The sequence below is a fragment of the Fistularia commersonii genome, chromosome 31 (genome assembly GCF_037954325.1).
Source record: "Fistularia commersonii isolate RoL2024-O1a breed Wild chromosome 31, RoL_Fcom_v1.0, whole genome shotgun sequence".
Lineage (NCBI taxonomy): Eukaryota > Metazoa > Chordata > Actinopteri > Syngnathiformes > Fistulariidae > Fistularia > Fistularia commersonii.
In genome coordinates, this window is record NC_141314.1 from 7,441,190 (window position 1) to 7,456,742 (window position 15,553).

Here is a 15,553-nt window from a genome sequence, read left to right on the forward strand (position 1 = left end):
GTATGGAATTGACACGTTCATTGATATTGATATTTTAACGCGGAGCGCCTTGTGGTCCGCAAAATACTGTAGCAAGTCACAAATGTTGGGGTTTATGTTGATGCTTGCCTCTGTGGGATTTTTGGGTTGCCGGGAATGTTGTGGGTGTGATTTGGGGTGCCAGGAATTCTCCTTTTTTTTTTTACTATGAATTGAGCGGGAACATTCAACGTAATTTCCGGACTATTGAGCGCACCTAAATATAAGCCGCAGCGGTTAGCCGATCGCTATCTTAGGCTTCCTCCTGCACACTAAAACCGTCGTTGAACGGACTCAGAATTTCACGGTCATTTCATCGGCCCGATGTGACGTGGATAAATAGTTTGGCGGCGTGAAGCTCGTTAGCTCCCCCCCAAAAAATCCATACATTAGCCGCATCGTTGTTTCAGTGAAAAAGGTCACGGCTTATCGTCCGGAAATAGTATTTGTATTGCAGGCTTACGTGGCGTAGCTGTAACCAACAACAGCTACTGCTTATCAAACTGACGTTTTACCGTCAACCAGGTGTTTTCCGTGGCTAAAACGCTACGATGCAGAAGCAAAGTGAGCAGCATCACGTTCGCCAGTCCAGCTGTTTGTCTGAGCAGGAAGTGGAATTCATGGTGTCGTCTCACCTCCGGTCACAGACGGCCGACTTATAAATGTATCCCAAAGCCAGTGATCAGAAATATCCAATCAATGAGTGACTCGGATTTAGAAATCTTGCTCCCGTTCCAGTTCCCGGGGGCCCCCCGTGTCCCACCGTCCCCCCGTCCCTCCGCCCCGAGCCCGGCTCCTTCCATATCTCGCCCTGGTCAGGTTGCATTTCAGAGCACCTTAAACCCTCTTGAACATCAAAGTGTCCAAACCAAGGCCTTTTTCCCTTTCAAAGGCCTGGCTCCCGCTGAGACACACACACACACACACACACACACACACACACACACACACGCATGGGCCGAGGCTGGCGGAGGATCGGCTGCCAGCTCGTAGAGGACTGCCAGAGGAACTTCAAATGAAAGCTGCACCTCCTCGCCCGGCCCCTCTCCCAGCTCCGCTCCCCTCCCGCCATTGTCCGTTTCCTCTCTTCTTCCACCCGACCGTCGCTATCTCTCGCTCCCGCGTCTTTTTAATCTGATGGACAGAAAGGTTAAACATTTGGCTGGCATTCGAAAAAAAAAAAAAAAAAGAAAAAACGATGACGATCGGTGACGACTTTCCCCCCCCCGGGAGCAGATTTAGCCGCTAATTCGAAAGAGGGACAGCTGGTTATGTTCACCAGAAACACCACTGGTGGTCCAAGGGAGACGGAGGAACGGGGGGGGGGAGCATGTCCACGGGAAATAGAAGTGGGACGGGAACCTGGTTCTTCAAATGGACCCACATGTTGAACCTGCACCGTGGAGATGCTAGAACAAACTCATGATCGGTTCTCGCTACGTTCTCCTGTGAGATGAACACTCAGTAAGTGAGGAGAACCACCTCAGAAGGATCGAGCAGAGGAGATCTTCTGCAGGCGTCATGAAGACAAGTAGAACATCCAATAAGAACCGGATGAAACTGTGATTTATCACAATTGCTATTCATCTAGAGCAGGCGCGCCCAATACGTCGATGGCGATCTACCGGTCGATTGCAAAGGTGGTGTGTGTAGATCGCACGGCATTAAAAAGGTTGACATCAGCCGATCATCCTCACTATGAAATTTGTCACTTGACTGACAGACGGTCTGTCCAATCTGACCTTTTCTGACACAGGCGTCACTGCGCACGTGCACATAACGGCGCGTTCTAGCAAGCTAGCGAGTTAGCCTCCAATTTATGTCTTCTAAACTTACGGGTATAAAAATGACAGGGGGAGCTGGACCAAGTAAAAAGACTAAAACGTATCACTTCCATATGGAATGGGAGGTGGACTTTTTTTTTACTAATGTCATTTTCAAAGTGCGTCTGCCTCATCTGCCGGTCTGCCATTGCTATACCGAAAAAGGGAAATGTGGAGCGGCTTTTTCGGGCCGTTCATAAAATCTACGACACTGACTTCCCTCCGTAAAGTGAGCCGAGAAGGAGAAAGGTGAAGGAAGTAAAATCCCAGCTGTCGGGACAGCAGTCATTTTTCTCACAGCTAACTTCAACTATGCTGTGTTTACCAAAACAGTTCTGCCATAAGGGTTCATGCTGTTATGCAAGATCCACAAACATTTATTGTGTTAAGTATACTCAGTAGATATATAAGTAAATATATATTCATCATTTTTAGTGGAGGTAGATCATTTTTAAATGGTTATTTGAAAAGTAGCACACACGAAAAAGTGTGGCCACCCCCGATCTAGAGAAAACAACAAGACCTTATAAGGTTCAAGGCGAAGATTACTTCTTTCCAAATGGCTGGGATGACCATAAAGTCCCTGCAGACAGCAGGTCATCTGAATCCGTGACCTCTTGGGAGGAAACCATAAACATATAAAGACGTGCAATCATTCACATTCTCATTCACATGTTTGGACAATGTAGGGCAACGGTCGGGACCCTTTGGCTCGCGAGCCATATATGGCTCTTTCGGTGACGGCATATGGCTTCCAGAGAATTTTGAGTTGAAGAAAACGAAGAAAAAATGAGTTTGGAACTGATTTAAAAAAAAAAAAAAGTGATATTTCTTCATAATACTGTGTCAAAGTAAACAGTAAAGTTTAAAGTAAACAGAAATTAGTTTTGAAGATAAATTTCACAGGTCACCCGTCAGTCAAGTCGGGAACCATTGGCTTCCGAGCACGTCCGGGTCTTTGTAAAAGTGAAGAAATTGATTTTATCTGATAGCCAACCAGTTTATCCGCGTCAACCCTCGTAACAGCAAAAATGGCGAAAAGAAAAAAAAAACGATGATTACCATGCACTCCGGGCTGCATGGACAGAGCAATTTGCATTCGGATCTGCGGTATGTCTATTAGCGCAAAGATGAAACGGTGAAATATAAACGGCACTTCAGACAAAACCATGCAGCACCAGAGGTCGCATTAAAAGCAAAAGTTATTATACGTTAAAAATACTATACGGCTCTTGATAAAATATATTTCGAAATATTTGGCTTTTATGGCTCTCCCAGTCAAAAAGGTTCCCGACCCCTGATGTAGCGTCTCCAGTGAAGCTCCTGCATGTGTTTGGACTGTGAGAGGAACCCGGAGAACCCTGAGGAACCCAAGGGGAGAACACGGAGACTCCACATAGGAAGAAACCTTGTGGTGATCCAACCAGGGACCTTCTGGCCGAGAGGTGCCGGCGCTAACCTCTGTCTGTTCTGTCTGTTGTCACGCATGCTCTTGAAGTACATTCATCCATCCAAACACAAAGTCAGGTCCAATCAGATGTTATTTGTACGGCTATGTATCCCAACCCAGGAGTGAGTCCACACCTAGCAGGTCTGGTCAGCACTCCTTGAGATGATCTACAGCAGGGGTGTCAATCTCAAATCCAAAGTGGACCAAATTTCAAAACTCAGAAAAAAATCACAGGTTGACATTGATATTAATGAAAAAAATGTTCCTCCAGATGTAAAGGGGAACCTTTTAAGATTGCCTAAAAACTGAATATGAAATGAGTGAGGCTTAACACTACAATATATAACTTAATACTGCACTCATGCAATATCCTGTTTTCTGCCTTTCTTTCTGCCATTTTCCAGCGCCAGCATTGGCACAAGGTGGCGATGGCTACTGTCAACAGAGGAGGGGGGGGGGGTTTATGGATCCTGTCATGATTTTCATGGCAAAACACCAGCAGAGCATTCTGGAATTTGTAGTATTAGTGGTATTAGCGCTGTAGGCTATAATACCGGTGGGCCAGCTCTAATAGTCATTTGATACGGCTTCACGGGCCAAATATAATTACACTGCGGGCTAAATTTGTCACGGGCCAGAGTTTGACATCTATGATGTACAGGAACCCAACTTTCCCCCAAGAATAGCCTCGGGCAGATCTCGGATCAGTGCGGCTGGCCTTCTGCCTCGACCGGTGGCGTTGGAAGATGGAGACGGATGAAAAAGACGCGTAGAGACTGACGGGTGTGATGGTCGGGGGGGGGCTAATATAATAGCGCTAACAGCTACATGCTAATAGCCGACGTTCTACAATCGTTGCTTTATATATTCAGAAAGAAATAACACCCGGCAGAGCTGCCACGCCAGGTGCTGACCAGACCTTCAGGAGTTCGGTATCTGGCCTCGGCATGCAGAGTCAAACCGCCAACCCTCCGCCTGGAGGGAAGCTCTGCTCGGCTGTAACACAGCCAACTCTTCTTCACCTGTCAGAAAGTCCGACGGTTCTACGGATCTTCCGGGTGACCGTCTGCCCAACTCCTCGCCCAGAAGCACCCGGCGTTCCCCCGCTCAATGAAAGCACCAGGAACACCTGCGGCCCCGGAGGACGCTGCAGCCCCTCCGGGCGAGGCAGGTTCTCCGTCCGACCTTCCTTCACTGAGCACTTTCCTGCAGGCAGGGTTCGATTGGTCCTCATTTCACAGAGGAGCTGCAGGCTCGCAGGGAGGGGTTCGGGGAAAAAGCTGTTCTCACGACACCACGCTGCCAACAGAAAACCGAGCCCTGACTATGCAGGACCATTTCAGTTAGCACACACACTCCTGCTGAGGTCCTCATACCTGTGGAGAAAAAGATTTTTTTCTTTACTTTTGGTTCCCTCACTGCACCTCCCCACTGTTTTCTCCTCTTCCATTCCACCTTCCCTCCTCCGGCCCCCCCCTTCAATTTACCCTTCCTCTCCGAGTTGCCACTTGACTTTCTTCTCTTCCTCCCTCTTCGCCACACACATGCTCTAATTTGTTTTTTCGAACTCCCCTCGAACGCATCGTTCCATCTCGCCGGCTCGCGTCTCAGGAATTGATATTTTCTTCCACTGGGTGGGATATGGAAGGGGGGGGGGGGGTCCTCACCTCACCTCTTGAACTCAACAACAATGTCTCCACATCAATGCCTTTTTACACACACACACACACACACACATTTTTAAGAGTAAAGCACATGCAGGCGGAATTTCGATGAGAGCACAATGTAAGGGGTGAACCGCCACATCCCAGGAATTAAACAGAGTCCACTGACGCGGAGGTATTCACGGGGATGTTATTTGCCGGCACTGACCTCCCGGCCCCCAGAAATCATTCGCACGGTCATTTTGAAAGAGCGAATCTCCCGTTCCTCACATCCACCCCTGGAAATGGCCCAGACCAGATGGTTGTTATTGTGAGGCCTCCGGCCATCACCCTGTCACTCGCCCGTTATGAAAGCCCTCTACCGGCTGTCGTATCAGCTGAATAGTGCCCGTTGAGCAGCCTTGATTGTAAAAATGCGATAATATATTATTAAAATGTATGCTATTACCACGCCTGACAGTCAAATCCAATGGTTTCTCCAGCGATTAATCTGCGCCGCACTGCGAAGTGTTGATGCTGATATCGGGGGCTGGCGCCGTATCCCGCCATGAAACCATAAATCCATTCATTCACGCTTGTCCCTGAGCTCAGGCGTCTGTGGGACCTTCTGGATGAACGCAGCACTGACGTTCCCAAAATCAAAGTGAAATGATTCAAATTGCAAAGCAGCTTTTAATAACAAATGCAGTTCGAGGTGCAGAAGTGCGCTTCCTGTTTGGTGGGTCTTTGGACATTTTGATGGGGTTCTATGAAGGCGCGTTTGCACACGCCTGCAGGCGTGAGGCACACAGGCTCGGAGTTTAGCTTAACTAACCTTCACTTTCAATAAATCAACCGTCGGCATCGTCTTTGCAGCATCGGGAGCTCAGAACCAGCCTGGGTTATTGGAAGATTCGTGGACTGGTGTCCCGGAGCAGCTTTAGATGGACCGAGTGACAAACAGCTCTCTTTTGGTTCCAGGAAGTAGCCTCCTTGAGGACCACGGTGGGGAACGCTGTGACGTGCACTTTCAACTCCACACTCCAACACAAACCACCAAGAGGAAGACGACATGGACCACGGAGGTGGGAGCTGACACAGCATTCATGGAATAATAACCACGGACTATCAGATGGTTGAAATGCTATTTTCTTCTCCCTGCAGTGATTCACCGTGTGAAGAACCACGTTAGCCGTTAGCTAACGCCACACTTATTTTGGACAAAATGTAGATGTTCCTCTGCGAGCCGTGGAAACCCCTCTGAGGCGCAGCAGGATAGAAGAGCTTGGACCTCTTGGTCTCTCCGTTTCTGGCTGCTTCTGTCCATTTTGACCAAAAAAAATAAAAAACATTTGAGCGGTGACCTGGATGGATTTTAGAGACGGTGCTCTGCAAGAAGTATGTGCTAATGAGTGCGGCGGCTTATATGCGCCGCCAATGACTAAGCACCTAGGATGTGATACGGAGCCATAAAAAGACCCTGCCTCGGAGTAGGAGCTGAGAGGATTCCAGGAGCTGAGATCCACGTTCCCTGGTTCCACAGCTATCTGACTGCACCAAGATGCAGACCCGTTCCTGAGAAGGTTCCTGGAGCTGCAAGAAGTTCCCCTGGTGAGGAGGTAGGTTTTTTTTTGTGATATCCGGGTGACGACGGAGCACGGTGGGGTTCTGGGCGGCTCCGGGGTCCTGTCATGGACCTCAGACAGAATGTGACACCGGTTGCCGGCGGCGACGGAGCTCGGGGCAGAATCTGCGCTCCGAGAACACTCGCAGAGGTCATCGCGTGGAAACATCGGCTCCCGGCCAGAGAGAGGCTGGCATAAAAAACCAATTCCCCGTCCCCTCAAAGTGTTTGTTTTGCCGGTGTGATTCTGCCGGTCAGCACTCTCCGAGATGATTTGTCTTCCCAGAAGCTGCAGACGGCGTCCCTCCTTCTGGAAGATCCATGGCATGACCTCGGCCGCGGTGGCGTGGTGAAGGCGCGCCGTGGCTCATCCGGGGAAAAGTGATGTTCGGGTCACTTTGTCTGGCGGACGCAGGCAGCAGACGCTTCGGACACTCTGACGGTCTTGGATGTTTTTTAGTATTATTTAAACCCAAAGTAGTGTTTCCAAAGGCTGAATGTGGAATTGAGACATTATGGGATGTCTAATTCACTTGATTCCAAGAATTTGTGCGGCTCAGTGACAATATTATCAACCCAGCCAGTGTTACAAAGCGGCTTTGTGTCACGCCGGGACTTTTATAACCCCCTGAATATGTATCATAGTATTTATCCACTGATGCGGTGTATTTATGTGGATTTATGTGAATTTATGCACATTTCAGGGGTGAACCGACATCAAGTTCACCTGAGACGCTTCATTTGTAATCTTCTTTGGAATTTGGATACTTGGGAGGACCTCGGGAATCCAACCAGGAATGGTCGGTTTCCAAGACGACCGCTCTCAACGTCACATTGCGCTCTTTTAAAATGTTTGAATTTTTTTTTTAGAAAATGTATACAGTAATTTCTTGACTATTGAGCGCACCTGAATATAAGCCGCACCGGCAAAAAATAAACAAATAAATATACGTATACATATATAGGCCACACTTGTCTATAAGCCACAGGTGTCCACGTTGTAACCTGGGATATTTATACAGAAAGTTTTTTTTTTATCTTTTAATGAAATACATATCGGTAACATCCACAAACATGTACTGGAAATTCTTTTTCTCCAAAAAATGCCTGTAACACGGGTGATGAAAAACATGAATAAAACATGAAACAAGGCAAATTCCATCCATTTTCTATCCCCGCTTTGTCCTTCTCCATCTGATCGCTATCTTTGTCTTCCTCCCGTGAGCTAAAACCGTTAAAGTTGTCTTCATCAGTGTCGGAATTGAACGGCTTCAGAATTTCACAGTAATTTCATTGGTCGGATGTGACTAGGCTAAACGTTTTGGCGGCGTGAAGCTTTTCAGCCCCCAAAAATCCATAAATTAGCCACATCATTGTTTGGGCCGCAGTGTTCAAAGAGTGTCAAAAAAGTAGCGGCTTATTGTCCGTAAATGACGGTATCTATGCGGGGTATAAATGGCCTCTGACTTATAAGGTGCCTCCATGTGAGTGTGTGTGGGGTTATTCTGGGATGTCACCTGGAGAGGTGGCCATTAAAACCAACTGTACGTCCTCTAAAGGTTAAACCACAACAAACTCAGCCTTTTTTTTTTTAAGTCCCTGTGTGAGATTTACAAAGCTGCCTTCTCCGTCCTCTCCTGCAGCTCACCGCTGACCTCCTCCATCCGTGCACACCGCGTGCACGAGTTTGCAACGTGCACACACCAGCATGAACAGGCTTCTGACTCTCTTACATGTGCGAGAGAAGATACACCGCGTTGTAAAACACGGATACCGAATCCCAGAAAAACGATGGCTCTTTTAAGCTGTATTTCAAAGACGAATGACCCACCACCTGTTGTTTCACGTGATATTAATATTCTAGAATAATCCACCACACACACACATACACACACACACACACATGCACAGACACACCACAGCGCATCCATTTAAAAGATTGTATCTGTGACATTTGCACCGCCACGGCTCCTCGATATAGTCTTCGAGTAATAACTGACTTTGCAGCTTCCTGTGTGTGCGTGTGTGTGTGTGTGTGTGTGTGTGTCTGTGTGTGTGTGTGTGTGTGCGCACGTTAATAAGAGACCCCGAGCCAATGACAGACACCGGGCCCTAATTAGGTTGTCATGCTGTGCGAACGAGGGAACGACAGAAAGAGAGGGAGCTTATTACAGAGGATAGGTGTCAAGCTCTGGCAGGGAGTGGAGGTGGGTGGACGGCGGAGGAGGAGGAGGACGAGGACGAGGACGAGGGGTCGGTTTGATGAGGAGGAGGAGGAGGAGGAGGAGAGGAAGAGGGCATAGACGTGGAGCAACATTCAACAGGGGACCGCGTATTGACGACATGAGGGTGCCACAGGGAGTGAAATGAAGGGATAGCAGATTAGGTGTGGGAGAGGCGAGGAGCAGGGCCGGCGGTGGAGGAGGCGGTGAGGACAGTGACGCTCCGAGACGAGTAAATCGGGCTCTCCATTACGACGGCGAAGAATACAGACCGGCGGGTGAACCGGCAGCCCTCTGTACTCCTACCGCACATATACGCTAAAGTGTAAATAATATTACAGTGTTCGAACACGTATAAAAATAATATTTATTGATCCCTCGTGGGGAAATTTGTTCTCTGCGATGAACCCATCATGGATAAACCATGAGCCGCCGTCCACCGGCGCCAGGGGAGCGGTTAGGGGTTCAGTGTCTTGCTCAGCAACACTTGGACACACTAGGACAGGAGTGAGCAAACTACGGCCCGCGGGCCACATCTGGCCCATTGGTCTTTTTATTCCGGCCCGCCAAAGATTGGTACAGAATTCATACTTGATGTGAATGATTGAATCATTGGATCAATGAATGTTGGAGCTCAAACAGGAGATTATTTCATTTTTGGAGCTACTTAAGAATTTTCCTGAGCTGAATGACACAGATTGACTTTGGGATTTAGCCTTTACTGTGAACATACTGACACATAAGAATGAGCCGGACGTGAAGCTACAAGAGCCTTCGAAATCAAGCTGGTTTTATTTTCAAAGCGAATGTCAGACTAGTATGATATCTATGAATGTTTTTTTTATTTTTTTTTTATATATGTATCGTATCTTGTACTGACCTGGCCTGTCTGTCAAATTTTAAAAGTCAATACGACCCCTGAGCCAAAAAGTTTGCCCACCCCTGCACTCGGAGGAGCCGGGAATCAAACCAGGAATGTTCAGTTCCGATTTCTCCTCCGGCGCCACGCCGCCCAAAATATTGCCCATGCAAATATTTATCATAGATCTATCGAGTTTGACTGACCTGCGTCTGACCTCCACTGTCTTCTGCTTCAAACTGGTCTCCATATTTTCCTCACATTTCGAACAGTAACTTTAGATAAATCTACCGATGTACATCTTGACTCAGGGAATGAGTGATTCTTGGCGAGCAGGACTGGCCTGGAAGCCGGCAGCATCGTCCCAGCCCTCCTAGCAGGTGTCTGAATGACTACATGAACTGAATGAATGCATGAAATATGAATAATTCGAAACCCACGGGTTGTTTTGGGCACAAGTTCAACCGTTCTGCTCGTGAGGCATGTTTTTTTTTTTTACGTCTTACACTACTGAATGCGTTATTCATTTATTCATTCATTACCAATCCCTCTCATTCACACCTCATATCGATGGCTGGAATGCAAAACCTCCTATCTGCAAATTTGTCGATTTTGGGCATTGAATGGTGAGAAATGGGATGGCTCCACATTTTCAGTCTATCTGCAAGATAATCCCGCCCTTTCTTTTGACATAAATGTCACATGACAAAACTCCTATGTGCACAGAAAAAAATTAGGAAAAAAAAAACGTATCTGCGTTGACGGTGGTAAAAATACATGCTATGTATTCTTAAATGATGACATAGAAATACAGTCTGTGAACTACAGAATATTCTTGAATATCTTAACAAAGAGCATACTATAATCAAATGAAACATTTTTTTCATTTCCTGAAAAAAGTGTTCTTTTTCAGATAGAAGGTTTTGCATTCCAGCCATCGATATAGAGTCGTAAAACATTCACACGTCCGGACCATGTAGGGTCTCCAGTGAAGCTCCTGCATGTGTTTGGACCGCGGGAGGAACCCGGAGAACCCTGAGGAACCCCACGCAGACACGTGGAGAACATGGAGACTCCACACAGGAAGGAATCCAACCAGGGAACCTTCTGGCTGCGGAGGGAGGGAGCTAACCCCTGCTCCACTGTGGCGTTCGTAAATGAATAACCCTACAAGTGCAAGGACGGTGTTACAAATCAAATTGGAGGTTCTGAGGAGCAAAGATGTCTCCGTAAGCAGCAGCAGCAGCAGCTGTGCCGTTTGCACGCCGGTGGCCTCGTCTGCTCCACAACCTGCTGTCAAATCAGGTGAAGTGGCCGCGCAACATTATCTACCGGGCCCCGAATGCAGGCTGCATCCGTCCTCAAAAAAAAAAAAAAAAAAAAAAACACATTCAAATTAAATAAATTAAAATGCAAAATGAAATGAAAAGAGCTGAGATGAAAATAGTTTTGCGGGAAAAAAAAAGATTAATCTTAATTAATTCTTTCCTCTGAGCCTCCAACCCCATGCTCCTAACCTTTATCAGCTGATGGAGTTTAATTAGTTTCCATTGTATATCATGAGTTGGTGTTGTATGCATTTCTGTTTAATAATCAAGCGGCTGTCAGCACGCCTTCCACAGAAATTGTCATTTGAAAATTCCACTTTTGCCGCTGAGGGGGTGAAACCAGTTTCTCCCAACCCCGATGTCAATTTTGCATTTTTTCATTGACAAGGATTTTCTTCTGACGTGAAGCAGAAACAAGAATGCGGGACGATTCCAGTTACAATGGAGAACCTTTCTATGGATAGAAGGCCATTCATTCATTCATCCTTCTGTTCATGCATGCATATATTTAATGATGGATTCATTCATTCATTCATTCATTCATTCATTCATTCAGTCATTCAGTCATTCATTCTATGCAGCTGATCACTGCGACTTTCCTCACAAGGTCATTTTATCTTCTTTTTTGACCAATTTATTTCAGACTACATAGGGACTCAGATGATGATGATTGCACACACACACACACACACGCATACACACACACACACACACACACACACGCAGTGTGAGTGACTAAACTGTATTCATTTAAATCAGGGGTGTCCAAATGTTTTGCAAAGAGGGCCATATTTGATGAGGTGAAAATGTGTGAGGGCCGGCCATTCAGCCTGACATTCCTTGAACCATTAACATTAAATGTAAATTACATTTTTAATTGCAAATGGCATACTTTTCTTAACACAGAGCATAAGTCTAAAGTTTTTGCCAAAATCATTGGCGGTCTCTCATATTTGAATACCACATAAAATTAAGAAAAGTCTGTGTGGGAAAAAAAAAAAAAAAAAACTTTCAGAAAGATTGAACATAGCTAGGTGTATTTTAAACATTACATATTATTCACTTTTAAATGCTCACTTTGAACAGGAAAATTTAATTATTCAGAAGTATAAAACATTAGGGCCTTTTCCTTGTATGACTTGTTATCAAAAAGGAGAAATGCAGTGTTTGTCATTATTTCAATTTTAGACTCAGATCAAAAATACAAAATAGAAAAACGGGCTGCCCGACCGAATTATATTTCATTATTGATTTTATGACAGAGGCTGCGGGCCGCTGTAAATCTGAACACGGTCTGCGTTTGGCCCGCGTGCCGGACTTTGGTCATGCCTGATTTTAATAGAAAAAAGATTTAATATGTTCAAGATGAATAACTTCATAGAACACAAATATATTGATGAAGTATTTCAACATGTGTACTCTATAAACGCTGTCCAAAACCTGTCTCTACCCGTTCAGAGACGTCACATTTGAACTCCACGGTGATGAATCGTGTTTTGGTATCAGTTAGTCGTCCAGCTAACCTGTTGCTGACATGGCCAGCAAATAAAACTCCCCGGAAAACTTCTTTGAAAAGGGAGAAGGAGCCAACGGTGAGAGTCGGGACGGCTTTCAGAGCGGCAGCAAAAAGAAAACTGCATTTGAAAGAAAATATCAAGAGACTTAAACTGCGGGTCAATCGCAACGGGTAATAAGACCACGAGACCCTCAAGGCTACTTTTTCCTCACAGAGGCCGGGCGCCCTCCACATCCTTCCTTTGTGAGGCAGGTTTTCTGCAGTGACAGAGTGAAGCGGACAGAAGGAACACACTCGGAGGAACACACACTGTGTACCTTCGCAGAAGATGGGACCTTCTAGGTGCTCAGGGCTGCATTCTGGTCCGTAGAGATCACATTTACATTCATCTTTTTTGAGCGGTCCGTAGAAAAAGGTGATCCTGCGTTAAAGTGATCGGCGGCAAGATCGGGGAGTGCTTTTCCGAGGGCTCATCCCCAAACTGACACACACACACACACACAACCCAAACACTAGCTGTGCTCGGCTGCAGCGAACCTCTATGCAGATGATGTGTTTGTCATACTGGCATTTAGCAAACATGGCCTATTAATTACTTTCAAGTTTTGTGTGAGCTTTTGGCTTGCGCATTGTGTTTCCCTTGTGTATATGTGTGTGTGTGTGTGTGTGTGTGTGTGTGTGTGTGTGTGTGTGTGTGTGCGTGTGTGTGTTTGTGTGTGTCCGCAACACAGCCCAAACTCCACTTTGTTGCAACTGGCAATAACACAGGAATAATTATGGACTGAAATGTCAGCTTGATTCTATTTCTGTTCCAAATGACGCCTATGTCTGTGTGTGTGTGTGTGTGTGTGTGTGTCTGTGTGTGTGTGTGTGCGCGTGTGTGCAAACTATAACGCCTTACCTTAGCACACACGTGTAGAAACCGTTGTCTTCCATTTCTACAGATCGGAACCAAATGGAGTCGTCCTCCTTGCTCAGCCTGTGGCCGGAGAAGATGATGGGCTCCTGGAAGGATCCGGAAAAAAAGGAATAAATGAAGCTGGATTCCAGCCAGAGGCCAAACTTCATTGGAGTCAGGAGTGTTTGGGATGCTTCGGCTGTTAGAGGGTTGTCTCAACACGGATAATCCAAGGTAAAAGCTGTATTTGCCTCCTGATAATCTGAACATTTAAGAATAATTAGTGTTTCCGTGATACGTTCAGGACCTGGTCATTATATTCTAATTATCAACCATAATAATGTCAACAATAAGAATAAATGGTAATAATTTTGCCTTCAGTTTGATATAGTTCACTGCATAGTTTAATCACTAATAAACATTGAACAGTGGTTGAATAAATAAATCACATACTTCATTCATTCATTCATTCATTCATTCTCTACCGCTCATCCTAGACTCAGGACTGCTGTGATTGGGTTAGAGGCGGCTTCACCTCGACCAATCACAGGACTACATATAGAGACATGCAAACATTCATCCTCTCATCCACACGTCTGGACGATGCAGGCTCTCCAGTGAAGCTCCTGCATGTGTTTGGGCTTTTGGAGGAACCCGGAGAACCCTGAAGGAACCCCATGCAGACCCGGGGAGAACGTGGAGACTCCACACAGGAAGGAACCCTGTGGGAATCCAACCAGGGACCTTCTGACTGAGAGGTGTTGCTGTGCCGCAAAAAAAAAAAAAAAAAGGAATATTTTAATGAGTTAATCTCATTGGGGCAATCTAGATCTTTTTGTGTCTGTTACATCCGAGTCACAGTCAGCAGCGTCAGAGTCTCCTCCCAATGTTCTCGTCTGAAAGCAGACCAGCTCTCCGGCACAAATGAACGATGCTCTCTGAAATATTGAACGACGATTGGAGATAATAATAAAAATCATTGTTAATCACTTTTCTGTTAATTGATTAACGGGCCTTTTCGTCATCCGGCGTCGGCAGGTAATAGAATTATGAGCGGGCAGACGTACAACCCTGATACATACAATCATTATCTCCAGGAGCTCCACGCACGCAGGAGATGCAAATGTAATCAGGCCGAATCCCGCCGTGTTCCGAGGGAGCACGTGATTTATTAGCTCCTCCGGTTTCCGCGCGTCCCTCATTACTCAGGCGGAGGCTTCATAAAGCCGCCGTCCGGTGGATTCGCGCGATAAACATCTTCTCCGAGAGCCGCTTTCGAGGTCTCCTCGGAGGACGGGGGCGCGGCGCCTTTTCATTAAATCAAACGCGACTCAATCCTGATCGAACGCACACAGCAGACGTCCATTCATGTGTTTCTTCGCCCTCCGATGCCCGTTCATGACGGAGGAGCGGGTGATTCCTTACCTCCGCGTCCCCTTTGTTCTTGTACCAGATGAGGCGCAGCTTGGCGTTGGTGGCCATGGTGTAGTTGGTCCGGATGTAGCTGTAGAACAAGGCACATTTCACCCGCACCGGCTCGCCGGCCAGGACGTGGTACTCCTTCAGGTCCACCGACCAGTCGATGCATCCGTCCACTGCCGGGAGAGGGAGGAGAGCGGGGGTGAGCGTGGGAAGAGGGGTTCGGAAGACGAACAGATGAAGCGAAGAGTGTGTGAGGAGATGTCCGGTGGGTCGGCAGATACCGAGCATGTGGTATTCGACAGGCGGGTTGGCCGACTAGAAGCAGATGCTTCACGTTCACCCCCCTCACCTTCCTGCGCCTCGACCTTCTGGTCCTCAGCTCTGCTCTCGGCGCCAACACACCCCCTGAACAAGCGGGACCGCGAACGCGAGGAGACCATCAGACGGCGAGCGTCGCACACGCGGTTTTTGTTTACTTTGCCCGCAAACACCTTCAAGGCGTTTCCCGTCCGCCCCGGGGACCTTCTCCGCATTCCCTCGCAGTAGGTTCTCCGCAGCTTCGCTCAGTAATTGAAAAAGCTCGATGTGTCAGCGGTGTGACGGACCGCTGACGGGGGTGGAGGTTCTCCGTCAATGTCAGCTGGAAAAGACTCCAGCTCCCTCAAAGCCCTCCAGATAAGACCTTCATGGCACACAGTCAGATTCATCTGAAAACACCTTCTGTTGGATCCTGATGTGGAACCAGATGAA

The 15,553-nt window shown here is 47.0% G+C and overlaps 1 protein-coding gene across 2 annotated transcripts in view; it reads right to left on the minus strand.

Moving 5' to 3' along the window:
- Positions 1–15,553, minus strand: part of il1rapl2 (interleukin 1 receptor accessory protein-like 2) — a 305,106-nt gene that overhangs the window by 120,357 nt on the left and 169,196 nt on the right. For both annotated transcript variants that reach the window (XM_086178714.1, XM_086178713.1), the window contains exons 3-4: positions 14,807–14,976; positions 13,385–13,488 (exon numbers count right to left, since the gene is read on the minus strand). In XM_086178714.1, coding sequence (XP_086034840.1) covers positions 13,385–13,488; positions 14,807–14,976 — 274 coding nt within the window. The remainder of the gene's footprint in view (positions 1–13,384; positions 13,489–14,806; positions 14,977–15,553) is intronic.